Here is a 27319-nt window from a genome sequence, read left to right on the forward strand (position 1 = left end):
TCAGTTTCCCAAAATGTCAAATTATTCCTTTAAAGGCCTTAATGTGACCCAGCTGGTCCTCCCAGTTATGGCTCATGTAAACGTTTTTTTTTGCTTGATGATCACAGTAATATCCAGAGGGCAGAGAAAGATGTTTTTTACTTGCAAAATTGACATGACGGCACTTTGACAGTTATCTACCAGAAAGGAAAGTGATTCTACACTTTACACTGATCAAAATGTATACAAAGCATTAGTTCATAATATAAACCACAAATGCCTCCAATTGATCTAATAAACCAGTAAATATATATACTTGGTAATAACCAGTGAATGAAGTAAATTTACTTAAGCACTGTACTTAAGTACATTTTTAAGGTACTTTACTGGAGTATTTCCATTTTCTGCTACTTTATACTTCTACTCCACTACATCTCAGAGGCAAATATTGTACTTTTTACTCCTCTACATTTATTTTATAACTTAAGTTACTTTGCAGATTCAGATTAATAATGCAAAAAATATCATCAAAAAAATGAATTATCATGTATTAGATTGGATAAAGATAGGACTTTATTGGTCGCTTGGTGAAATTCACAAGATACCCAGCAGTGTATAAAAAATAAGCTCCAACTCTACCAGCTTCAACATTAAAGTAACCCGATGTACATTTTAATGCATTAATAATTAAAATTCAATAATATAATATATATTATTCTTAAATGGGCCATTCTGCATAATGAGTACTTTTACTTTTGGTAACATTTTGAATTCAGGACTTACAGAGTATTTGTACACTATGGTATTGCTACTTTTACCTAAGTAAAAGATCTGAGTACTTCTTTGAACCCCTGGTCGTAAGAATATGACAACAAGTTGTGCTGTACATCCTAACACGTCACTGTACATCTCATTCAGTCTTTGACGGGCATTTATAGAGCTTAAAATGTCTATTTTCTGTCAATACAGACACAATCTATTTGAATCTTATTGGTGTTTGGTTATACTGCAGTTTTCTACTGTAGCATGAGAACAGAGGGCAGATGCTACAAGCAATCAGCCCCTCTTATCCATTTTCACTTGCATATCTTTTAAGTATCTTCTAGGGCTGCAACTAATGATTATTTTCATTGTCGATTAATCTGTTGATTATTTTCTCAATTAACCCTTAGATGTTTGGCCTATAAAATGTCGGAAAATGGTGATAAATGTCAATCAGTGTTTCTCAAAACCCGAGATGACGTCCTCAAATGTTGTGTTTTGTCCACGCAACTCAAAGATATTCAGTTCACTGTCATAGAGGAGGAAAGAAACCAGAACATATTCACATTTAAGAAGCTGGAATCAGAGACTGTTTTTTCTCAATAAATGACTTAAACCGATTATTTATCAAAATAGTTGCAGAATAATTTAATAGTTGACAACTAATCGGTTAATCGTTGCAGCTCTAGTATCTTCTCCTTTTCTTTCTAACTCTCTTCTTCGCTGTTTTTTTCCCCTTTAAACCAGTGGAGACTCCAAGTTACTGGAAGAGGCTGTCATCCCCCTCGCCAAGATCCTCAGTACGTTGCCTATGATATTAAAAACATAAATGATATATGTACTGGTCAATACGTTGATCCCAATGAATATCAACTTCTCCAGAGTTTAAAGGTCCCATATCATGCTCATTTTCAGGTTCATACTTGTATTTTTTGTTTCTAGTAGAACATGTTTACATGATTTAATGTTAAAAAAACACATAATTTTCCTCATACTTTCTGCCTGAATATACCTGTATTTACCCTCTGTCTGAAACGCTCCGTTTTAGCGCATTTCAATGGAATAGCAATGGAATTGCGTTGCTAGGCAACAGTTTGGGTCCATGTTTACTTCCTGTCAGCTGATGTTATTTACATACACCGCAACAGGAAATAAGCTGGGACACATTCAGAATGTTTACGTTGAAAACCGTGTAATGATCTATATATTGTATATTTGTGACATCACAAATTGACAGAAATCCTAACGGCTTGTTTCAAACGCACAATTTCTGAATACAGGCTGTGTGTATTTCTCCGTATATTGAGCGTTTTGATAGTTTAACAGTATTTATATAGCACTTAAACCTGCTTTATAATATAAAAGACATGAAAATCTCACTTGTTACAATATGGGACCTTTAAATTAAAGATAAACATTTGTTTCTTTTTGTTGTTTGCATGCCAAACTATCAGATAAGGACATTTCTGGATCTTGTGTAATGCTGCTGATAAATTCTCTCCTCCCTTTTTTTTTCTTCTCCAAAGTTGAAAACAATCCCAGATCGGGGAACTTTGGCTCTCTTGTGAGAATTTTCCTGGGAAGAACCAAAGAGCTGAAAATCTCTACAGAATGCCAAGAGTGAGTATGGGAACTATTCGGATGACTGTGTCAGTAATGATAGACCCGGTGCATGTCAGTGTTGGCTGTGCGGGAGTGCAGGCTAGTTATTGTTTGATCACAGGCAGTCAGGGAATCTTTATTTTTTACAAGGGGGAGAAACACTGAAGTGGTTGAAGTTTCCCATGAGAAAACTGCTGAGGTATAACCATCCACACATGTGGCATTATCCTGCATTCGCTGCCAAGCTCCAGAGATTGACCCTGCCCAAAAAGTCCCCAAAATGCTTTGGGTGGGAACTCCTCATTCTCTATTAAACATCATTAGAGGTCGGAGTTATCGCTCCCCATCCACTCCCATCTATTTTTCTCACATTTCGTAACAGGTTTTGTCCCATAAACAACATAATTGGCATGCGCAAATTGTCAATTTGCGGGCCTGATTAGACACTCCCCCGTGTTGGTGTTTAGTGGTTGTGAAACAGCGTGGCTTGCACTGGATGGTTCCAATCATTTCTTGTTTTCCTCCTCATTTGTTTTTCCACCAACGTTGTTCCAATTTTGTCTCTGTGTGAATGTATAGTAACTTGTGCAACATCATTACATGCTATGGGGAAGGAGACAGTTTATATTTTCACAGACAAAGTGAAGGTTGCAGTTATGGGAAAACTGTTCATCATCACCATTTTAAATATTACCGGGGGATGATGCAAATGATGTAAAGTAACTCAAAAGCCATAAGGGATGTCCTTTAGGGATGGGACGATAAAAAAACACTCACAATTCAAAGTTGATCGCGTTGAATTTTCATTATCGCGATAATCGTGAATGTCCTCACGAGTGACATGAAAAAGCTGTCTAGCTTTTTTTGCTTCCGTGTAGAGAAGTGAAAAAATAGAGCCTGATTTGAAAAATATCATGTAAGAACTAACAGAATCACGGTTACGGTATTTTGGCCAGGATAATCGTGACATGAAATTTTCACGTCGTCCCATGCCTAGTGTCATTATTTGAGAAGCACTAGAGGGTCACTACTTTGAATGTGACCCTCGTTCAAAGTATGATCCACTGGTTCTGCTCAGTCAGTGGCCGTGATGCTTAATTAATTTGCCATGAGGAAATTAAAGTGTAACTTCAGCATTTTTCAACCTGTTTCCCGTGTTTTTGTGACAATTTTTTAAATTGGTCCAGTATTGAGCGATAACGCTGCAACCGACAAGCCGTGAAACGAGCTGAGTTCACTAAACACACTTGTTTTTGCCACTGACAGGCTCAGATTGTTAGAATTGTTGTTGTTATAAGTGTCTGACAACATTCTGGAAAGGACCCTACAGAGAAATTAAACATTTTTCTTACATTTAGCGTGATCCGGTCTGTTTGTTATTGCGTCCAAATCCCGCTCAAGGAGAAGTCTTGTGAAATCTGAATATCCGTATCCTCTGGCTCAAATAAATACGGGCGGTCATCGAATTCAAAGACCTCATCCACATTTTGGAAATCATCTAAATATTCAGCTGTGACATTGAAGATATTTTAAGATAACACTAAGCGTCGCTTTCTGTACTCCAACACATCACTCACGTTTCCACCTTGGAAGTATTCCACTATCACACCGTTGTCTTCAGGCAACACGTCACCTCGCCAGATTTCACAACGAGACTTTCTCCTTTAGTGAGACACTGGCCATAATGTCAGACACTTATAATAACAATCAGAGCCTGTCATGGCAAAAACAAACACTTTTAGTGGACGTAAATGACGGTGCCAGCTTGCCCCAATAGCTCCATATTGCAGCCTGTGAGCAGCTGCTGTCTACAGCCTCTACCTCAATACTGGACCAGTTTCAGAAATTGTTGTCAGGTAAACTCAAAAACATGGAAAAATAGGGTCCAGGTTGAAAAATATTGAAGTTCCCCTTTAACTTTAGTGTTAGTGTTCTAGTTTCAGTAGGAAAAACACACAAGGGCTTTAATCCCAAGTGTGTATGTCGAGAAACTCTTGAATGAATATGTGTAACTGTTAACATTTGAAGCAACATATTACCAGGAACATACGTCATCAGCCAAGCTTTCCTCTGTAAATGTACGACATATCCCAGATGCACATACCCAGTCGCTTCATAACATCTATTTCCGTCACTCCCTTTGACCTTGAACATGATGTCCTTTTTTGTTTTGTTTCTCTTCCGCAGTCAGCTGTTTATCTGGCAGGCCCACAACGCACTGTTCATGATTCGCTGCCTGCTCAAGGTGTTCATCAGGGAGATGAGTGAAGAAGAGCTGCACCTACAGTTCTCCTACCAGGAGAGGGCGCCAGGCTCCTGCGGAGGTGAGCTCCATCCATCACACGTTGATGATTCTTGAAAAAGGAAGTCACAGGGAGATTGAAGTGGGGCCACAAATTAGATAAAGAAATCAACTTCACAGTGAACACCTCGTTTTGTACTATGGAGTGACTAGCAGCTGTGTTGTCTGAGACAAAATAGAAATTAGAATATAGCCACAAGGGTCAAATGTGTAATGCTTCCCTTCATACCTAAAGAGAGATAAGAAATTGTTTTTTTTTAATTTAGCACAGATACCCCTGGCTACTGACCTGGATCAGCTGTCTCTGAGAGACTCTGTTAATGAAAGGCTGTATCTGCGTCTGACTGCACATCTTCCTCAAACATTAGCCTTGTTTGAGGCAAGTCTCTAAATAAGCCCTCTTTGACGACCTCCATAAATGTAAATAACACTTTTTTGGTTTAACACATTTGTATCATGAACTGAGACATTTTCACAAAGACAGAAACAAAACTCACTCACTCACTTGCAGCTCCCCACAGATCTTACAGGGTTAAATCTGCTGTGTTGGCTGATTGTTATAAAAATATCTTTCTGTGGTCTCGCCTGCAAAATGATACAGAGCTAATTACAGCTTGTTGACAGTGGTAAAGAGAAGATAATCCAGGGTATCTGCAGGTCGTGAAAAGTTTTAAAAAGTGTTGAGCACAGTACAGAAAAGTCTAAACTGTAATTTGCAGAAGTCTTACTGTCTGTACTAGACAGTAATGTTAGTTATAAAATGTTCTTGTGTCCGATTGTTTGGCTGTCGAGAGACATAATATACACCTATTAATCCGTTTGTGCCAAAGACTATAAGTAACACTTTATAATAACCATCGTTTATAATTGGTAAATTGATAGTTAATTAAACTTAGTTAATAGTTATTTTACTGTTAACAAACAATGAAATGATAATTAATAATGTTTACTAATTTGTTGTCATGCTATAATTTCTGTTATTTTATCAGTAGTTTGTGAAATATGAAATAATTAGTTTATAAATCATATATTGTATCATAACTGATAAGAGATGTTAATGATATTCTGATTACAATGGTAGGCTATTTATTAACACATTATAACATTTTATATACTATGATAAGTATTTGTTAATGATTACCAAAGGATTTGTAAACCTTTAAGAAATTGTTTGTAAACATCTATAAACATTACATAGATAGATGGACCAGAAACCAATATTTAACTGAGTATTAACTATCTAAATCATGTTTATAGATGCTTTACAAAGCATATTTTGTTTTAACTATATTTCTTAATAATTTAAAAAGGTATAATCATCTGTTGCAACTTTATTATAGCCATCTAAATAATGTTTATAGACGGTTTACAAACCAGTTATTAACCATTAACAAACAATTTCTTTTAAGGTTTACAAATATTATCTTAATCATTATCAAATACATATATATCAAATATAAATTGTTATAATGTGTGCAAAAATAACATCAATTATAACATTATTAATAATTAATACATATTTATTATTATCATTTCATTGTTTGTTAACAGTAAAATAACTATTAACTAAGTTTAATTAATTATCAATTTACCACTTATAAATGCTGGTTATTCTAAAGTGTTACCAATATTTTTTAAACTGCACATGTGTGCATATCTTTGATATTCAACTTGTTATGAGTTCATAGATACCAAATACTTGATTGTGCTCCTTGTAGTTTCTGAGATACAGCCGTTTTTCTTATCATACTATATCTAGTGTTTGAGTACATGGGACTACTGTTCTTTTCCTAAAATATGAGGGAATCTATTACAAAAATGTGCCCAAAGACTAGATATACAGTGGCATGATAAGAAAAACTCACTTTTCAGCCAAACAATTTTGAAAATGTCTTAACATTAGTGCTTAAGCAAGCCCAGAGAACACTTCCAAACAAAGGAAATTTTAAATTTCAGTTGCCGGCACAAATGGGTTAACAAAAAAAGGGGAGTTGTTGCGACAGTTGATCGTGCTCGCACGAGGCTGTTCAACCCTTATTTTTGTAGCTTCACTCAGCACCATCAGACCTGTAGGAAGCACCGTCACCACCGCTCACTACAGTAGCTAGGAAACTCATCATCCCATAATGGGAAGTGTGAATTTTTAGCAATAACATTAACATGAATTAATCATATTAATTTGGTTAATCCATCCATTAATTTTCTGCCGCTTATCCATGTCCAGGTCGCGTTAATTTGATTAATTCTATCATTAGGAATTATTGCTCTATACTGCTGGGAAGCACTGAAACTATGATTTAATAATAAATAATTCTACAGGCCATATCGTCTCTCCTGGTCGTAATGCTTTGGCCGGTATATGATCGTGAAACAGGTCTTAAATTGCATTCTATGTGGTATTAAAAATGTCTTAAATTTAACTCTGCGAACCCTGCAGAAATCCTGTTATCCCAATTAGTTAATTTCTCTCAATGCCGTTCCTCTGAACAGCGAGCATGAAATATGGATGACGGGGAGGATAGAGAGGGGGATTGGTATAGTGGGAGTTGGAAGGAGCAGAGCAAAGAGAGACGACGATCAACAGGGAGCTGCCATATATGTCTCCTATAATAACTCCCTCTTGTGTAGAAACAGGCAGCGAGGACCTCCTGGAGGAGCTGTTGTCCAACCTCATCCACCTGATCGTGGAAGTGCCCCTGCTGTAAGTATCTCCCTCGTTTCTACGTGTGAGAGGAAGGTTGAATTAAACACCCCATTGTGTCTTACACACACTAAAAAGGTCACACATGCAAGTCTGATTCGGATACAACAATGTAAAGTGACATTTTACACTCCCCACACAGGGATTTCTTTTTTTTAATGTCCCAGTGCTAATTGTTCAAGATCACTTGTTTGACATTATATTATCAGCATAATCGGGCTGGGCGATATGGCGATGGTGATTATAGCATGTTTTATGGTAATTCAATAAATGAATAGTCTATATGAAATAAGATAAGATAAAATAAGATAATCCTTTATTAGTCCCGGATCGGATACATTTGCAGGATTACAGCAGCAAAGGGGGACAGTGAATAACAACAAGAGGCATCAGCGAAAAACAAAACAAGATATACTAAATAAGCAAGTAAACAATAAAGATATAATAAGTAAATAAAAATTAAAAAACAACGTATAAAAAAATAATAATAACCACATGGTAAAGCCTATTTTTGTATACTTGACAAATGAAAAGTACTGGGAGTATTTTCTCATTTAAGAAGTTTAGTGCAAAATCCACATAACGGTTCCTAGTGAAATTATAGAGAAAAAATAAATAAAATGTAGGCTTAGCCTACAATATGAAAATGGAAAATAAAAGTAAACATGAAACAGCTTCAAGTACAGTATATATCGTATATTATATTACGATTATTTATCTGTTCAAAACATACCTTAAAGGGAGATTTGTGAAGTATTTAATACTCTTATCAACATGGGACTGGACAAATATGCTGCTTTATGCAAATATATGTATATATTTATTATTGGAAATCAGTTAACAACACAAAACAATGACAGATATTGTCCAGAAACCCTCACAGGTACTGCATTTAGCATCGAAAATATGCTCAAATCATAACATGGCAAACTGCAGCCCAACAGACAACAACAGCTGTCAGTGTGTCAGTGTGCTGACTTGACTATGGCTTGCCCCAAACTGCATGTGATTATCATAAAGTGGGCATGTCTGTAAAGGGGATACTTGTGGGTACCCATAGAACCCATTTTCATTCACATATCTGGAGGTCAGAGGTCAAGGGACCCCTTTGAAAATGGCCATGCCCGTTTTTCCTTGCTAAAATGTAGCGTTAGTTTGGAGCGTTATTTAGCATTCTTCACGACAAGCTAGTATGACTAAACCTTATGATTTCTAGTTTCATACGATACTAATATCACTCCTCACTATTCAATCAAGTTTTAAAACTGAGACCTAAAATTTGCAAGTTGCGTTAATGTGTTAAAGAAATTAGTGGGGTTAAAACACATTTGCGTTAACGCATTATTATGGCGTTAACTTTGACAGCCCTGAGACATTTTTCTATTGTTTTGATGTAATATATTGTCATATCGCCCAGCCCTACAGCAAAATATTCACACGAAAACATTGAGTCTTAGTGACTTTTGTGCCGTTTCTCAGCCCAGCCCATCTTTCAGTTTTCATTCCTTGTTTTTATTCCTTGTTTGTTGGTTGTTAATGTGTCTAGGATGTTCGTCACTGAGCAGTTAATGAGAAACAGTTTGTATGGGTGACTCTTTTTTGCGTGCTCCACTTGCTCATTCGCTCCTTGATTCACTAACCAAGAGGAGCTGAAATCCATTAAGGAACAAGGTTAGGCTCGTATGTCCATGTGTTTCACTCCCAGAGTCGTCAGCCAGACTGACGTGCTGGACCGCTGAGCTGGCGGCGTGATGAGCAAAGGGACAACTTAAAAAGGAAGAGGATATGACTAAAAGATGTTTGTTGTTTAGGAAGAAGAGGACTGAAAGTTTTTATCAGGAGCGTTGCCAACGAGTGGGAGAGGAGGGAACATAATGATTGGAAAACGGTATCATCCTTTACTCCCCGTGGGCGGCGTGCACGCTAACACTCTCTGCTTTAATGAGTGATTATTTCAGTGTGTTTACTCATCAGTGCTGGAATTATCTCCGCCTGCCACTCAGTCTGTCGCAGAGAGACAAAGATACAGTATGTACGTCTCTGTGGACAAAATCCTCCTCTGCAGTGTCAAAACAAGTTCACAGAAACATGACTGACAATTGCTGTTTCCTTGACGCAGCATCTTGTCTGTATTGTGTCATTCTTGATCCTCCTCTCTCTGTCAGCCAGCCTACTTTCTCTCTCTCTCTCTCTCCTTCTCTTCTGTTGTCTCCGGACATCAAACTCTGGCTCTTGTGTAAATGCATTCAGCATTCCAACATTATTCATTGTTCCAAGCTTCAAGACTTCTACCTGTTTTTCTTCCCTCCACCACTCTGTGGCTGTCGGCCCATTTCCTCTGTACGTGCGCCTGGTTTGGATGGGAATCTTAAACAGACTTCTGCACCTTTTGTGGCTTTGAATCATTTCACAAGAAAGATAGATGTCAGTAGTTTGTTATATCACTTTTCCAGGTATGCAGACGATGCATAGTGACTCTTAAATCAGAGTTGGTCCCTATTTGTCCACACATACAACCTTTCTTTGTGCAACCAGAAGTGACACAAGAGGTTGGAGCCAAGTACAACCGAACGCTGAGTAAGACATTTTTTAGGTGCCCAAAAGGGTTATAATTAGCTTATATGAACAGAAAACACACTGAAAGGGTTAAAGTCCAGACCGGACAACGCCGTGGTAGCGACCTGTCAATCACAAGGTAGCCCCGCCCTTAAGCATCCCCTGCTTTATGGTCTATTTGACTCTAAATGGGACCATAATTTACTAAATGAACATCATGTCGTGTTGAAGAAGACTTGAAACTGGCGATTGAGACCATAAACTCATGTTTACAATGTTCACTGAGGTAATAAATCAAGTGAGAAGTAGGCTCATAACGCGAAGGAGGCTGAATAACGCTCCAAACTTACGCAAAATTTTGGCAAGGAAAAACTGGCATAGCCAATTTCACAGGGGTCCCTTGACCTCTGACCTCTAGATATGTGAATAAATCTCCCTTTAAGGTACACTTTAAACGGATAAAAAATGTGGTTAATTAATTTACGTGACTAACTATGTTAATAATATATATTAACAATCATGCGATTCAATATTTGAATCGATTTACAGCCCTAATTTATACCTTTTGAAGTTGTTATAAGAGATTATGATTTATTTGCATTAACTCTACATGTGTCTGTGTTTTCCTGTAGTGACATCACCTATAGCATCCTGTTTGAAGCGGTGACCACGCTGCTGGTATTCTTCTCCTACCAACTCTTCCACAAAGACATCCTCCGAGATGGATTGATCTACCAGCACATCATGAAGGGACGATGGTGAGAAAACACACACAAGTTTATACTCGTCTGAAGACCACCATTAACTTAATACACCAAACAGTAACTATTAAAACTACATTTGCGAAACTTAACCAAGACCTTAGCGCTAACATTAACCCCAAAACCAAGGTTGCATAAAAATAGAAGACCAAACACAGAAAGGTGGAATAATTTCCAAACATTTCGAATGCTCTACGCGTTTACTCTCTTTTGCCTCTGTAACTGGGTCATCCACAATCTGTCAACGACGTCTTTGAACGCAGGCCCAGATCATTTTAGATCTTCTCCAATCCAATGTGTCACCATCTGATCCAGCCTACTGTTCTATCTATCCAGACTCTGATACTCTCTGTGCTTCCAGACAATCTCATCATGTTCCAAACAATGTCTTCATGTGTCATTCAACTGATTCTAAAGGGAAACATATTTAGTAAACCATGACACTTATCTCCACTGTGACCTTGTCGTCGTTTTTTTTTTTTTTTTAAATGATGATAACCATAAACTACTTTTAAATGTTTTGAACACAATTTTCCTTAGTTCATTATTATCTTGAATAGTAATAAATGCAGATAAATGTCTAGTAGTGCAGTTTAGATGGGTGGACAGAGGATGGAAGTAATTTTCTTTTAGGGCTCTCGCAGCATAAGCGCCAAACGAGAGCACTTTGGATTAATTGCCACTGAGCTGAAGAAAGGCTTCCAAGTAGCTGATAGTGGCAAAACATCTAAAAATGGTTTCACCATTTGGTCAGTTGAAAAAGCAAAACTGCGTGTAACTAGAAAAACAGTGATATTGGATATTGGACACCACCAATTACATGCATGTCACTCGTTGGGAGAGAGCTGATGTGATGAGGGAAGAGTCCAGTCTCAAATTGACACCTGATACGGACACCTGTGGACGGAGAATAGGAGCTCAGTCTGTCCGGGTGTACACACACACACACACACACACACACACTCACACACACACACACACCTGCTTGCACATGTAAGAACAAGTCCTGTGTCTGGGCTGTGCTTTTTATTACACTGTGACTGGATTGTTAACTACTCGCATTAGTGGCAGATAATGAGGCAATGATAATGAGTTGACATTAAGAACTTTATTTTTCTTCTCTAGGTTTGATAAAATAATTCAAATGATTCTGTTCATATTCTTAATTCAGTTGTATGAAGTCGGATAGAATTGATGTTTCTGTTGAGCAGGTGAGGAACAGCTTATAAAGGCAGAATGAGTAGGATTTGTAATCAGTAAACAAGATCGAGATATGAAATGACCTGTATCAGGATAGAAGATTCAGGCCATATCGCCCAGCCCTAGTTGAAACCTTTTTTTCAGTGATCTATAAACACTCTTATAATTCCTAAAATGTTGAAGACCTCACATATTATATCTCCTCCGAAGAAAGCGTGCTCTAAGGTTTCCTGGTTTTAAACCTCTCTTTCCATTTGTCTTTCTTTTTCCCCAGTCTGTCTTTAACTAGTCGAATGGTGAAGACCCTGCTCTATAACTTCATCAGGCAGGAGAAATGTCCACCTCCAGCGACCCACATCTTTGAGCCCAAAGCCGAAGGAGGCCTGCTTTACGGCCTGGCGTCAGGGGTGGCAAGTAAGAGTCCACACACACATCCACACACGAATAAAAAATATGCCTCCGTGCCGGCGACAGCCGTGGCCTGAGGCATAATGTTTTCGGGTTGTCTGTCTGTCCGTCTGTACATACGTACGTACAGTACGTATCACATCAGTACCATTCTCATAAATGCGATATCTCAGGAAGGCCTGGAGGGAATTTCATCAAATTTGACACAAACATCCACCTAGACTCAAGGATGAACTGATTGGATTTTGGTGGTCAAAGGTCACTGTGACCTCACAAAACATGTTGTTGGCTATAAGTCATGAATTGATATGCAAATTATGACAATATCACACACTTATCTAATAGGATAAAAAGATGAATTGATTTGAATTTTGGACCGACAAGGATGTAAACTGAAACTTGACTGGTTGGCGGAGGCATACAACCACAAGGGGGTTATTCTAGTTTGTGGTTTTGTTTTTTTTGCCGTTATTTTCTGAAGGCAAATATTAAATTAAATATTGTAAATGGTTACCTAAACTTTGTATTAAAGTTTGCAAAGCCACATCCTGGTTTAACATAGACCCAGCATCAGTTTTCTTTTTTTTTTATTGCATTGAATTACTGAACATTTTGGATGCAGTCAATGTGTGTTTTCTTCCAAACTATGGCTTACATCAGTGGTTCCCAACCTTTTTGGCTTGTGAACCCCTATAATGAAGCAATGTTAGGACCGCTAGTTCCAGGTTATGGCCTTGGTGTGGACAACGATTGGTGAGCTGTTTCATCAGAAAGTGATTTTTTTCCTTTTGAGATTGTTTCATTTAACTGATAAATCAACCTAATATTTAGGGCTGACCCGAATGCGTCGAAGCTTCGACTGTTGCCATGGTAATTGACCTCCAAATCAGTTATCGAATACTTTGGTTTTTATATATACAAGTATGTAATAACAATGTATAAATCCCCAAATAGCCCATGAAATAAGAAATAATTCCACATCATTATTCATTATTCATATTCAACATTAATTATTATCAGTTAGTTAAGTGCAAACTTAACATCTTTCTCATTGATTGGTCACTGTTGCTTGCCCCTTTTGCACTTTTTTTGTAGTGATGTTGCTACATCCCCTACATCAAAATTCAGCAGAAACATCCTCAGAAATTATAGGAAGGATGGTGAAATTACAAAAATAGGAGCCAGACAGTTTAAAAAAAGAGAACTGAATGTCAGTTTTTTCCTGAGAAATATGATTAATCTGAGAAGTGAAAGTGCGAGCCATGCTGACAGAGAGAGGATGAAAGTAATGAGTCAAAAATGAACAGAGTGTGTGTGTATCAGACTGGTAATGTGCTCTCTGAGTGTGTGTGTGTGTGTGTGTGTGTGTGTGTGTGTGTGTGCGTGCGAGTGTGTGTGTGTGCGAGAGAGTGTGTATTGAATGCATGTTTGTTTGAGTGTGAGAATAGGGCCGGGTTTCCCCCCACAGATAAATGCTCTTTGTCGGTTGTTGGTGGCAGATTCCTATCAGTGAGCCATCAGCATTCAACCCAGCCTGTCTGTCTGTGGCCAGTGATCGGCCCGATGAGTTATGGTGCCCTGTCCTGTTCTGTAATCCCCTAGAGCCTGTCTGTCTGCAGCCGCCTCCCTTATACACACACGCACAGACCAACAAAGACACAAGCGCTCTTATACTCAGAGCTCAGAAACAACACTTGTTTTCTTTCTCCGTCGCTCTGTCTCGTACATGCACACAGTCATCGGGGATAGGCAGAGTGCACATTTTAATTTGGATGTTGACGATGGGTGTGTGCACCGGTGTTGTTTTGTAGTAACAGTAAATATCAGTTTGAATTTCTTTAGCATGCATTTACCAAGCAGTGAAGGTCTAACAGGAGGACCTAAACCTTTAACACACACTATATGAAGTCTGTGAATCCACATACAGTGCTCTGGTCTACACTACACCACCACAACTTCCTTTACATGACCTCGCTTTTTATAGAACCCATCCTCATGTCAGTAGCATGTAAAATCATTCATGCTTCCACGCTTCCATTCATAGACGGTCTGGACTTTCCCCCAGAAATAAGCACTGGTCATTGGCAAAGCAAGGCAGTGCTTCATTTCCGTCGCCATGTTAATGTGTGGGTGGATAGGATGTCTCTTCCTCTCTTGCTTTTACACACTCTGCTGTCTGAGTCTGAACGGGAGTCTGCAGGGGGATTATCACCCAGACTGGCAACGCACAACTCCTCTCCTCTCCTCTCCTCTCCTTTTCCTCTTCCTCTACTCTCGTCTCATATATTCTCCTCTATTCTACTCTACTCTCTCACCTTCTCTATTCAACTTAACTCTCCTCGATTTTTACTTACTCTACTCCACTCTACATTCCTCTCCTCTCCACTATTCTCTTCTCCTCTGTTCGACTTGACTAGACTCTTACGTGGTCTATTCTCCTCTACTCTACTCCACTCTACTTTACTTTATTCTCCTCTCCTTCCCTCTCCTCTCATCCATTCTCCTCTTCTCTGTACTCTACTCTTCTCTACTCTCCTCTCCTCCAGGGTTTGCACGATTACGGCCAAAATGATAATCACGTTTATTTTGATCAATATTGAGATCACGATTATTTATCAATTATCACGATTATTTATTGATTTTAGCGACAACATATATTTTATTGCACTTTCACATTACAATAAACAGAGCACTGTTTTCACTTCTAGGCTGTGCTACATCCCTGTTAATCTACAAATTAAAAAAAAAAAACTGACATTGCAATATTTTTTTTCCTGCTATATATACAGGTGCAGCTCAAAAAATTAGAATATCACGAAAAAGTTCAATATTCTTCGTCAGTTATTTAAGAAAGTGAAAATATAATATATTATAGACTCATTACACATAAACTAAAATGTTTCAGGCATTTTTTCATTTTAATTTCGATAATTACAGCCTACAGCTCAAAAAAGAAAGAAAAAGGTATCTCAAAATATTAGAATATTTCATAAGATCAATCAAAAAAGGGATTTACAATACAGAAATGTCCAACTTCTGAAAAGTATGTGCATTTATTCACTCAATACTTAGTATTGAGTGAATTAATGCATGAATTACTGCATCAATGCGGCGTGGCATGAAGGCAATCAGCCTGTGGCACTTCTGAGGCGTTATTGAAGCCCAGTTTGCTTTGATAGCGGTCTTCAGCTCATCTGTATTGTTGGGTTGGATGTTCCTCATCTTCCTCTTGACAATACCCCGTAGGTTCTCTATGGGCTTCAGGTTAGGCGAGTTGGCTGGCCAATCAAGCAGAGTAATATCATGGTCAGCAAACCAGTTAGTAGTAGTTTTGGCACTATGGGCAGGTGCTAAGTCCTGCTGGAATAGGAAATCGGCATCTCCATAAAGCTTGTCAGCAGACGGAACCATGAAGTGCTCTAAAATTTCCTGGTAGACGGCTGCGTTGACTTTGGACTTGATAAAACACATTTTTCTCAGTAAATATATTTCCAAAGGTGCTGTTGACATGAAATTTTCACCAGATGTTGGTAACAACCCAAGTAATCTATACATACAAAGAAACCAAAACAAATAAGTTCAGAAATAAAGTTATGTGTAATAGTGTGAAATGACACAGGGAAAAAGTATTGAACACGCTTACTGATATTTATTTAATACTTTGTACAAAAGCCTTTGTTGGTAATGACAGCTTCAAGACGCCTCCTGTATGGAGAAACTAGTCGTATGCATTGCTCAGGTGTGATTTTGGCCCATTCTTCCAAACAAACAGTCTTCAGATCTTGAAGGTTCCGTGGGCCTCTTCTATGAACTCTGATCTTCAGTTCTTTCCATAGATTTTCAATTGGATTCAAGTCAGGTGATTGGCTGGGCCATTTTAGCAGCTTTATTTTCTTTCTCTGAAACCAATTGAGAGTTTCCTTGGCTGTGTGTTTGGGATCATTGTCTTGCTGAAATGTCCACCCTCGTTTCATCTTCATCATCCTGGTAGATGGCAGCAGATTTTTATCAAGAATGTCCCGGTACATTTTTCCATTCATCCTGCCTTCAATTATGTGAAGTTTGCCAGTACTGTATGCTGAAAAGCAGCCCCACACCATGATGTTCCCATCTCCAAACTTCACTGTTGGTATGGTGTATTTAGGGTGATGTGCAGTACCATTTGTTCTCCAAACATGGTGTGTATTATGGCATCCAAAGAGTTCAATTTTGCTCTCATCTGACCAGACTATATTCTCCCAGTATTTCACAGGCTTGTCCAAATGTTGTGCAGCAAACTTTAAAGGAGCTTCAACATGCTTTTTCTTCAGCAATGGAGTCTTGCGTGGTGAGCGTGCATACAGTCCATGGCGGTTGAGTGCATTACTTATTGATTTCTTTGAAACAATTGTACCTGCTAATTCCAGGTCTTTCTGAAGCTCTCCACAAGTGGTCCTTGGCTCTTGGACAACTCTTCTGATAATTCTTTCACTCCTCTGTCAGAAATCTTGCGAGGAGCACTTGGTTGTGGCCAGTTTATGGTGAAATGATGTTCTTCCCACTTCCGAATTATGGCCCCAACAGTGCTCACTGGAACATTCAGAAGTTTAGAAATGCGTCTGTAGCCAATGCCATCAGTATGTGTGCAACAACAAGGTTGCGAAGGTCTTGAGAGAGCTCTTTGCTTTTACCCATCATGAGATGTTTCTTGTGTGACACCTTGGTAATGAGACACCTTTTTATAGGCCATCAGTTGGGACTGAACCAGCTGATATTAATTTGCACTGACAAGGGGCCGGATTGCTTTCTAATTACTGATAGATTTCAACAGTTGTCTCGGCTTTCCATGCCTTTTTGCACCTCCTTTTCTTCATGTGTTCAATACTTTTTCGCTGTGTCATTTCATATTATTACACATAACTTAATTTCTGAACTTATTTGTTTTGGTTTCTTTGTATGTATAGATTACTTGGGTTGTTACCAACATCTGGTGAAAATGGCATGTCACTAGCACCTTTGGAAATATATTTACTGAGAAAAATGGTGACGTGTTCAATACTTATTTTACCCGCTGTGTGTGTGTATATATATATATATATATATATATATATATATATATATTTATTTCTTGGTCTCTTACGTTCCTCTGCTCTCCTCTATTCTCCACTGCTCTACTATACTCTACTATACTCTACTTTGTTCTCCTCTTTTTCCCTCTCCTCTCATCCAGTCTCCTTTATTCTACTATACTCTACTCTCCACTCTCCTCTTCTCTATTTAACTTGCTTTGACTCTACTCGACTCTTACTTACTACTTATTGTATTCTGTATGCTGTTTTCCCAGTAGAAGAACAAGTCCACCGGCAGTAGCTTATTTAAACCATATATTTACATTTATAGGCTACTATATTGAGTATATAGTCGGTAAATTATATGTTCTAATCAAGAGGTGACGAGCTATAATGTCTAATTTAAAAAAAAATAAAAAAATCGTGATGTAACAGCAAGGAGACGATGTAACCTGATCCGTGCATATCAGGCGACCCGTGCACACGCAGGAAGCTTTTCAAAAGTGACAATGATCAGATCTAGTCTAAGCCCCCTGAGGCAAATTTGTGATTTGTGATTTTGGGCTATAAAAAATAAAATTGACTTGATCTGTGAAGTTGAAGCTAAAAATCTGTACGTAAAATCGAAATATTTCTTCAGGCTGTGATGTGTGCGTGTGTGTTGTAAATCTGTTTCACATGTGTTCAAAATTATTGGTATTTGTGTGTAGATTGGAACACGCATTTGCGAAGTACCCAAAATTAAAACACAAATCGTTGGACACATTTGTAAATTACATTTTTCATTTGTAGATCATTTAATACATATTTTGAGACCAATTTCGCTCCATGACTCCCCTCCCCTTCCCCCTCCTCTATTCTGCTCTATTCTACGCTCCTCTCCTCTCCCATGTGCTATTTCCTGTAACTTTTAATGCTCTCTCTCAAACACACGCAATACTATTTGAGCCATCAGTCTGACTACAAGCAGATACACATGACAATATTTCCTGTGCAATCCTCATGTTTCACATTGCTTCCGTAGAGAGGTTTAAAGCACCTCTGCTCCTCTTATAGTCCAAGGGCGGTGGTCCCAGTCTGCTCTATTGTTAACTGCTAACAGCCCAACAAACACAGACACCTTGTTATATCTACATGTATGTGGGTCAGGTCCTCATTAGTATAGCACACTTAACAGAAAATATGCTGGTCACACTGGGAAAGGGTATTAAAGAGATTCATTTAACATTTTAGCCCAAGCTCTTTATTATGATTCGGAGTCTGTGGAATGTTTTCATATGTTTTATATGTTTTTGTCAGAAGGAGTTTGGATTGGATGAAAGTGCTTTGAGCATATTTTTTCATTTGTGTGAGATTATCAGAATAGTGTGTTTGTTTATTGTCTGTACAGCATGTTTCCCCAAGTACATTTTTTGGATAATCATCACGAGTTTGGCGTACTTGTGTGTGTATCTGCGTGCTTGGCCGAGGCATTGGCCTGAAGCCCTGATGTCATATTTCATTCACTGCTGCTATGCAAGTAAATATGTAAGTAGCACATTCTGTCCGTCTCTGTTCGCCAGGCGTTCACATCTCTGTCTGCACTGAAAGGTTTGTTCTCAGCTCTTCCTGCGTTAGTGTTTCCATAGGCCACTGATGATGTTCAAGCGTATGCTCCATGTGGCACAAGTGAACTTGGAAATGCAGGTTTTTTTATCCTGTTCCACAGAGATGAGTCTCTTTTGGTGATTTATATGTACTGGTGATGTATATAGAGTATTTTAGCCATGATAGATGGTAATGTTAGTCTGTCGGTCCACAACTTTGGTCCAGACTGAAATATCTCAAATACCATTTTGAAAAAAAACGATTAAATTTTGAACCCCTGACTTTTCCTTCAGTGCCACCAGTAAGTCGAGGCTTTCACTCATTTGTCCAGACATTAATGTCTCCCAGATGATGTATCTTAATGACTTTGGTGATCCTCAGACTTTTCATCTAACACCATCATCAGGTCAAAAATTGAATTCATCCAATTATTTACAGGCGTTTTAGTCGTAAATCAAACTAATGACATTCCCGTCAGCCTCAGTTGTACTTTGTGTTTATTGCTAATTATCAACCTAACTAAGATGGTGATCATGGTAAACATAATTCCTGCTAAACATCAGAATGTGAGCTTTGTCATTGGGAGCATGTTTTTGTTAGCATTTAGCCACATGGTCTTGTTTTTTTTTTTACTCTTGGTAGGCTAGGAGAAGCTTTGTAGGTATGGATTTAAATTCCCCAAAAAAGAAAGGCATTTAGGTGTTTACTTATTAGATAACTGAGCTGTATTAAGATTTAATAAATTTGATTTTAAGTTAACCAGTAAGAGCTGATCTGGAGTCTGCCGTCCAGCTTCCATCTATGAGAGCCGGCTGTCAATCACTCACAAACTCCGACCAAACGGTCAAATTAGGCAGCGCTGATCAAATATGAATCAATATTCTGTTACTGTAATGCCTATTTCTCTCCTTAAATGTTTTCAGAATCATCTTGTAGTGTACTGTTTAGCTGTAAAATGGGAAATTTGTGACCCGGCAGCCATGTTGAGATCAAGTTGAGGAAATACCAAGCACCGCCCACCAGCCGGAGCACAGCCAATAGGAACGCTCTCTCTCTCTCTCTGAAATGACCTGTGATTGGTCAATGTCTACCGTCACGGGCTAGATTTCTTTTTTTTTTTAAAGCCTGAAAACAGAGCCATGAGGAGGTGCAGAAGTTTAGTTTTCTCTCAGAACACTTGAATTACAATATGCTTAAATGTTGTTATGGAATTTTTGCCCAATGACGCCAAAAACTAGTGAAGCTTTAATTCAGACTGAAAATAAGAAGCCCTGCAGCATTTTTTAAGGAAAGTAAGGTAATGATATTCCCCCAATCAACAGTGTAATAACAGCGGCACCATTAAGTGCCTCACTGGGGGGTGTGTGTTTGATGATACCCCTGGTATGAATCTGGATTTGGTGCTGGGTCATGTCAGGGGGGACATGTGGATTTAGAAGGGATGGTTTACAGCCTGCGTCCGAATATTTGGAAAGACTGCAGATATTTGACTGTGTGATGATATTTGAATATAGAAGTTGACTTTGTGCCAGCAGTCGTGTCTGTTGGTGGTGGTCGTTATGTAAGACAGCCTTCTGTCCTAAAACCAAGGCTTAGTCAGACATTAAAAGCTCATCTTTTGCTCCAGAATCTTGTATTATAGTCTGTTATTGAGCCTGTTTTAATGGATCGTAGGTCATGAAGAGTTCTCAGAGATGTTGTGGATACAGGCTGAAGTAAAGTCAGACTTTGTGGGGTGTAGTTGTGTTGCGTGTCTCACAGTAGGATGCCTTCACTGCCCCCGAGTCCTGAAGCCCAGATTCTGATCTCAGCGTGCCAGCCTCCGTGTCCGTGTGTGACCTTCTCTTTTCCTAACTTTCTCCTTCCCTTTCCTCCTCTTCACGTCCTCCTCCTCTTTTTCCACTGGGCGGCCGGCCAGGGCCGGAGCGGGCCTAAGCAGTGTAGCATTATTGGGTTTATGTGGTGGGCAGGCAGACAGGCCGAGGGAACCGAGCCAGACGGATAACAAACAGCACCCACTAAGGTAAAATAGAGCTCTGTGAGTGTGTGTGTGAGAGAGTAATAAAGTGTGTGTGCGAGAGTGCAGGAAATGTGGCTGCCAGACCGGGCTCTCTGACACTGTTCGGCTAGTCACTGTGGTGCCAGTGATGAGATGAACAGGGCTTCGTCACAACTTGGCCCTCTCTCTCTCTCTCTCTCTCTCTCTCTCTCTCTCTCTCTCTCTCTCTCTCTCTCTCTCTCTCTCTCGCTCTCTCGCTCTCTCGCTCTCTCGCTCTCTCGCTCTCTCGCTCTCTCGCTCTCTCGCTCTCTCTCTCTCTCTCTCTCTCTCTCTCTCTCAAGATCTTGTTTTCTCTCACACTCACTCCTCGTTCTGAGCTGGAGAAGCACAGAAGAGTATCGTGTGTGGAGAGAAATGATGTCATTTCTCTCCGGGGGATTTCTTTTTGTTGTGGACGCAGTTTGTTGATGTCCTTTTGCTCAAATATAAGCAAATCCATTACCCTCCTCACCGGAATTGCGAACACGTGTAAACACACAAAGTCAGACTCAGTGTCGGTGTAGCTCTTTACTAGCCATTAAGGGCAAACCAACTTATAAACCATGCATGTTCCTGAGAATTTTACAGTCACAAGTTGTTCCAATGCAACCCTTAGGCAGGGGAGTTTGTCATGCCTAATTGATGAAGTCCCTGTGAGGTTGAAACCGGTCAAAGTTTTTTAAACAGTCACAAGTTGTTCCTTTGTTCTGCCTCCTTCCTTTCTAAACAGTACAAGAAGAGGCCACTGGGATGTGACCTCCCATTTTCTCCTCGAGTTAATCTTTTAATGCAGCGGGATGTCAGCGCACATGAAGCATGTCACCCCTGTAATGTTTTGAACTAATGTCTCCTTGTTCGCTTGACTTGATCTTCTTTGGTTCAGTAACCGAGTGGACTGAGGATGTTAGCGTGTCATAGTTGGATGGATCGGTCAGATGAATTGATCTGCTCTTCCAGTGTTGCCAGAGTGGGCTGGTTTCCGCCCAATTGGGCTACTTTTCATTCAGTTGGGCTGGGAAAAATAGTGTCGGGCTGGTAGATGAAATTTGAGCTGCTTTTGTCAACATATGGTTTTGAAAATACTGTGAAAACAATATCACTATGGCTGTCAAAGTTAACGCCATAATAACGCTTTTACAGTAATTTGTTTTAACGCCACTAATTTCTTTAACGCATTAACGCAAATTCAGATTTTTAGGATACTGGCATCATTTGAAACTAGAAAAAACCTAATAAATCCATCGGTACCAACCATGTCATACTAGCTAGTCAAGAAGGAAGCTAAATAACGTTCCAAACTTACGCTAAATCTTGGCGAGGAAAAACTGGCATGACCATTTTCAAAGGGGTCCCTTGACCTCTGACCTCAAGATATGTGAATGATAAATGGGTTCTATGGGTACCCACGAGTCTCCCCTTTACAGACATGCTCACTTTATGATAATCACATGCAGTTTGGGGCAAGTCATAGTCAAGTCATCAAACTGACACACTGACAGCTGTTGTTGTCTGTTGGGCTGCAGTTTGCCATGTTATGATTTGAGAATAGTTTTATGCTAAATGCAGTACCTGTGAGGGTTTCTGGACAATATGTGTCATTGTTTTGTGTTGTTAATTGATTTCCAATAATAAATATATACATACATTTGCATAAAGCAGCATATTTGCCCACTCCCATGTTGATAAGAGTATTAAATACTTGACAAATCTCCCTTTTAAGGTACATTTTGAACAGATAAATAATCGTGATTAACTATGGACAATCATGCAATTAATCACGATTAAATATTTTAATCGATTGATAGCCCTAAATATTACCAAACAAGCATTCACAAAAATAATTTTATGGTCAAAAATACAGCTACAAAATTCAATAAACTTCGTTGTGTCCACTTACTCATATTAGTGACTCATTTAATTGAGAAATACTTGATTGACATGAGTTGTATTCAGTCGTGGTTAGGGATAACGGAGGACTTACTTACCTTGACATGGTAATTTGTATATTTGGTTGCACTCTTTGTGGGTTTGCGATAGCTTATTTATCTAACATTGTATCTTTGGTTATTTGATGCAGATATGAAGCTTTGTATGCTTGTGATGTTTTCTATCGAGCATATAATGTTTTTATGGTTTTACACAGGTTTCTGGCAAAGTTATGATTTGGGCTGTTCTGTTTGTCATTGAGTTGGGCAGGTTTTAAGTTGTGATTGGGCTGGAATCTGTCAATCTGATCTGGCAACACTGTTCTCTTCCACCCTTCGCCACTAGATGGCAACAAATCCCCTGGGCTGCTCCTCAAATTCAGTAACTTGGACCTGCGACACACTCCCACTGTCGCTCACTAGTGCTTGGTTCGTGCATTCAGTGTGGCTAGACGTGCAGGAGCCAGAGACTGACATCTGTGTACCTTGGTGCTCATGCTTCCCGTGCTTCTCGTGACGCCTGAAAGCACCAGCACTTCTGCGGCTCTGTAGGAAATTCAGCTCCCTCTCATCCCCCAGCAAGAAAAACGAGCCCCACTCCAGTTGGCCAGTCGTTCCAGTTTCTCTTTGTTCTGTGGCGCCGTCTATGTTGTTTCAAATTTCAGGTGCTGCAAACCATCGTGCGTGACTCCATTGTGCTCGTTTTGGCCTTGATTACATCAGTCTGACTGCACATACTCTTTTGCATTCACTTCCCAGTGAAAGCGTAAAGCGGTTAAAGAGCTGCAAGTTGGGAGAATACTTTCGTGCTTTCTATAAAAAGGTTGATATACACAACCTGACTGCTCTTCATTACTGGGTCCAGCACAGATCCCATCCACCCAACCTGGAGAACACCAAGTCAAGTAAAGTCAGTTTATTTATACAGCACATTTAGAAACAACAGGAGTTCTCTCCAGTTGAGGCAGATGGGTTAGGATCTGTCTCAGTACAGGTATACATAATTAAAGAAATAAAAGACAATAATGCATATTGGTATACAATAAATCAATAATAGAGAGATGAAATAAAATGGGAAGTTAAGAGAAATAGGATAAAACCAACAACAGATTAAAAAGCAGTAAGAGGATGTTAGAAATAAGTTAAGAGGGGACTGCCATGGGGAAGCCTCAAGCAACAATTTTATTTTTATTTATTTATATTTATCTTTTATTCTATGTTTTCTATTTATTTATCTGTTTTTCTTCTTCACTGTCACAGTGATTACTTAATTTAATTCCATGTTTAATTTACCAAATCTTCCATGTGTACCACGCTATCTCAATCACATCAAAGAGGTGCCTTGGTTTGAGGAATATGAATCTAGGATGACAATGTTGCGAAAATATATCCCTTTGTACTGATGTACTATACCTTTTGTGCCAATCATTTTTTTTTTTTTACTAAATTTAATTTAGATTTTTAAATTGTAAATGGTGGAACAGGACTTAATGTGGGACGGGGAGGCGATTCCAGAGCCTCGGAGCAGCAACAGAAAAAAGCTCTCTGGTTACGAGGCATGAGTGAGGGATTGAGAGGAGTTGTTGTGAGGATGACGTGACTGACCTATAGGGGCAGAATATGGAGTTAGCAGGTCGGTAATGTATTGTGGAGCTAATCCATTAAAAACTTTTAAAACAGGTGTGTTAGAGAAGATGGGCAGGAAATATTGTTTCTGTACTTAAAGCACCAGTGTGTAACATTTAGGGGGATCTATTGGTAGAAATGGAATACAATATTAATAAGTATGTTTTCTTTAATGTATAAATCACTTGAAACTAGGAATCATTGTGTTTTTGTTACCTCAGAATGAGCCGTTAATACCTACAAAGCTGGTCCTCTTCACGGAGATGGTCGTGTCTAGAAGGTAACCTGCAAATTGTGAAAATCTGATCTGAAATCTGCAAAAACTCTCGTGAGACTCGCTGCCCGACGACATATCCTAACCTTAACTATTCATGATCAATGCCTAACCTTAACCACCTCGTGAGAATTTCCCCAACTCGCGGGTTACCTTCTAGACACGACCCACGGAGCCGGCCGCCATGTTTCTACAGTAGCCCAGAACGGACAAAATAAACACTTGCTCTAGATAGGGCCATTCGCGTTTTCATGGTTTTGCGTCGGCCATCGTCGCTCTCCAACACGCTTGGCACACGGGAGAAGTTTCAGTTGGTTGCAATCTGCTACCTCACCGCTAGATGCCACCAGATCCTACACACTGCACCTTTAAAACAACTGTAGTCGATATAAAAATGTAATTAATTAAAATAACTTAACAGAACTGAGTTTTTGCTTTGAATGTAACATACACTGGAAAAAAATGGCCAACATTAGCAAAAATGCATGAACCCACCAGAAATATAATTCATGTATAATGATACAGCAAAAAAAAAAAAAGTAATGGAAAGAAACACAAGACATGTTTTGTGTATATGTACGTGTTTGTGTGTATCTATTTTTATCTGTGTACTCTTTGTGTGTCTCCAGGTGGGCTGTGGAGTGTCTTCACGTTAGGTGGAGCTGGCAGCAAAGCCGGGATAGAGCAGGAGCACAACCCCTTACCTTTGTCCAATCAGAGCCTTCTGTTACTGCTGGTCCTGGCCAATCTGACGGACGGGCCCGACTGGCCCAACCCATACCGCCAGGCTATCACGTGTTTCAGAAACACACAAGGTGTTTATTTTTAATCCATTGTACATGTTTGAGAATTGCTCATGTGTATGACATGTACCAGAGGGTGATGAAGTAATGTGATAAAATAATAATCAGAATCAGAAATACTTTATTGATCCCGCTCTTATATAAAAGCACAGAAATGTAAGAAAATAGAAATAAAGGAGTATGTAACATGTGAATTATGTACATATTACGTACAATATGTTGAGAAATATAATTAAATAATAAAAATAAGAATTTAGAAATATAAGAAATATGTACAATTATGTGTATCAGACACATATAATATATACCACAGTGTAAATACGTAAATACAAAATGCTGAAAAGTAGGATCTATTAAGTGTGATCTATTAAATGCAAGCGTTGTATAAATAACAATTAAATGAGAATATTTCTCGAAAGTCCTGATAATAATGTGATAATCCTGACAATATTCACTTCTGCCCATGTAGACACGTCGTCGCTGTCCATGGAGCAACCTCACACTTTCCAGATCAATTTCAACAGTCTGTACACGGCGCTGTGTGAGCAGCAGCGCTCTGACCAGGCCACACTTCTACTGTACACCCTCCTCCACCAGAACACCAACATGAGGACGTACATGCTCTCCAGAACCGACATGGACAATCTGGTGGGTATAGGACGGCAATGAAGACAGTTGTTAATTTACACGCATGCATCATTAGTCCTGTCTCAATCTGACGTTTTGTGTCTAGTTTATTGTCAAGGCTAAAGCAAAGAACACTGTGTGATTGGGTAATCCTCAACAAAAACACATTATGCAGTCCCTTCTTAGACACATGGGTATGGCCATGAAACTGTTTCATGTAGGACCAAAGCTACGGCTCAGTAAACAGTGAGGATGTATGCAGTGGCAGCTGGTGCTATTCTGTCCATGTGGGACAGTTGCCAGTTATTCCTTACAGCAGAGTGAATGTACTGAGGCATTTAGTGAATGAAAATCAATCTTAAGCTCAGCATGTCAGATGGTATCACATATGAGCATGGCAGGCTATCACATATGAGGCTCTGTCACACAGCGCAACGCTAAATAATTTGGTTTTATCGGATAGGAGTGGAAGTAGGAGTTTAAAAAGACTCGGCATCTAAACTAATTGCAAATTCACGGCAATCATAAAGTGCAGGAAAATGACTTTAAATTCCAATCATATTTTTTAAACTACAGGTTAATTAAATTCTTTTCCGTCTATCAGTGTGACCTTTCTGTGTTATATCAGCTATTATAAAACATCATCATTAGCAGATCTAGACTGAGAGTATTATGTAGGGGGGCTCCTAATGAGTCTAGCCACAATAAAACACCGCGGCACGACAGCATAATGAGCTAACGCTGCATCTGTGTGGGTTCATCGCTCACCATGCTAGCAACTAACTGCTTTCAATCCGACAGTATGATTGTGTGAATTAAATCTTTTGCAACACTGTTGTCATTAGCGGATCACTTTTACCATCTGTTTTGCATACTCCTGAATAGAACATCTGCCTCCACCTATAGGTTGGCAGCCATGGATTAGTAAATGATGTAAATGTCTTCTCAACTAGCATCCGCAGTGCTGCTTTTACTGTTATGTTGTCTCTTTTATGTGGTACTCAGTTTGCACCACCGTACTCGCCAACCTGAGACCTCAAAAATAGTGAACCAAAGCATCCCCCCTGAAGAATTTGAGTTTCAGAGACTTTGTTTCCTGCATTCTGGTGTCTTTTTAAAG

At 39.1% G+C, this 27319-nt stretch overlaps 1 protein-coding gene across 2 annotated transcripts in view; it reads left to right on the forward strand.

The window, feature by feature from the left end:
* The window catches only part of dym (dymeclin), a 78669-nt gene that overhangs the window by 5549 nt on the left and 45801 nt on the right, over positions 1 to 27319 (forward strand). The window contains exons 3-10 of one of the 2 annotated variants that reach the window (XM_074618515.1): positions 1489 to 1541; positions 2268 to 2361; positions 4531 to 4667; positions 7274 to 7346; positions 10535 to 10660; positions 12138 to 12277; positions 25399 to 25584; positions 26042 to 26220. In XM_074618515.1, the coding sequence (XP_074474616.1) occupies positions 1489 to 1541; positions 2268 to 2361; positions 4531 to 4667; positions 7274 to 7346; positions 10535 to 10660; positions 12138 to 12277; positions 25399 to 25584; positions 26042 to 26220 (988 nt within the window). The remainder of the gene's footprint in view (positions 1 to 1488; positions 1542 to 2267; positions 2362 to 4530; positions 4668 to 7273; positions 7347 to 10534; positions 10661 to 12137; positions 12278 to 25398; positions 25585 to 26041; positions 26221 to 27319) is intronic. The other variant, XM_074618516.1, reaches the window with a different exon arrangement.

This window comes from Sebastes fasciatus, chromosome 19, assembly GCF_043250625.1.
Source record: "Sebastes fasciatus isolate fSebFas1 chromosome 19, fSebFas1.pri, whole genome shotgun sequence".
NCBI classification, from domain to species: Eukaryota; Metazoa; Chordata; class Actinopteri; order Perciformes; family Sebastidae; genus Sebastes; species Sebastes fasciatus.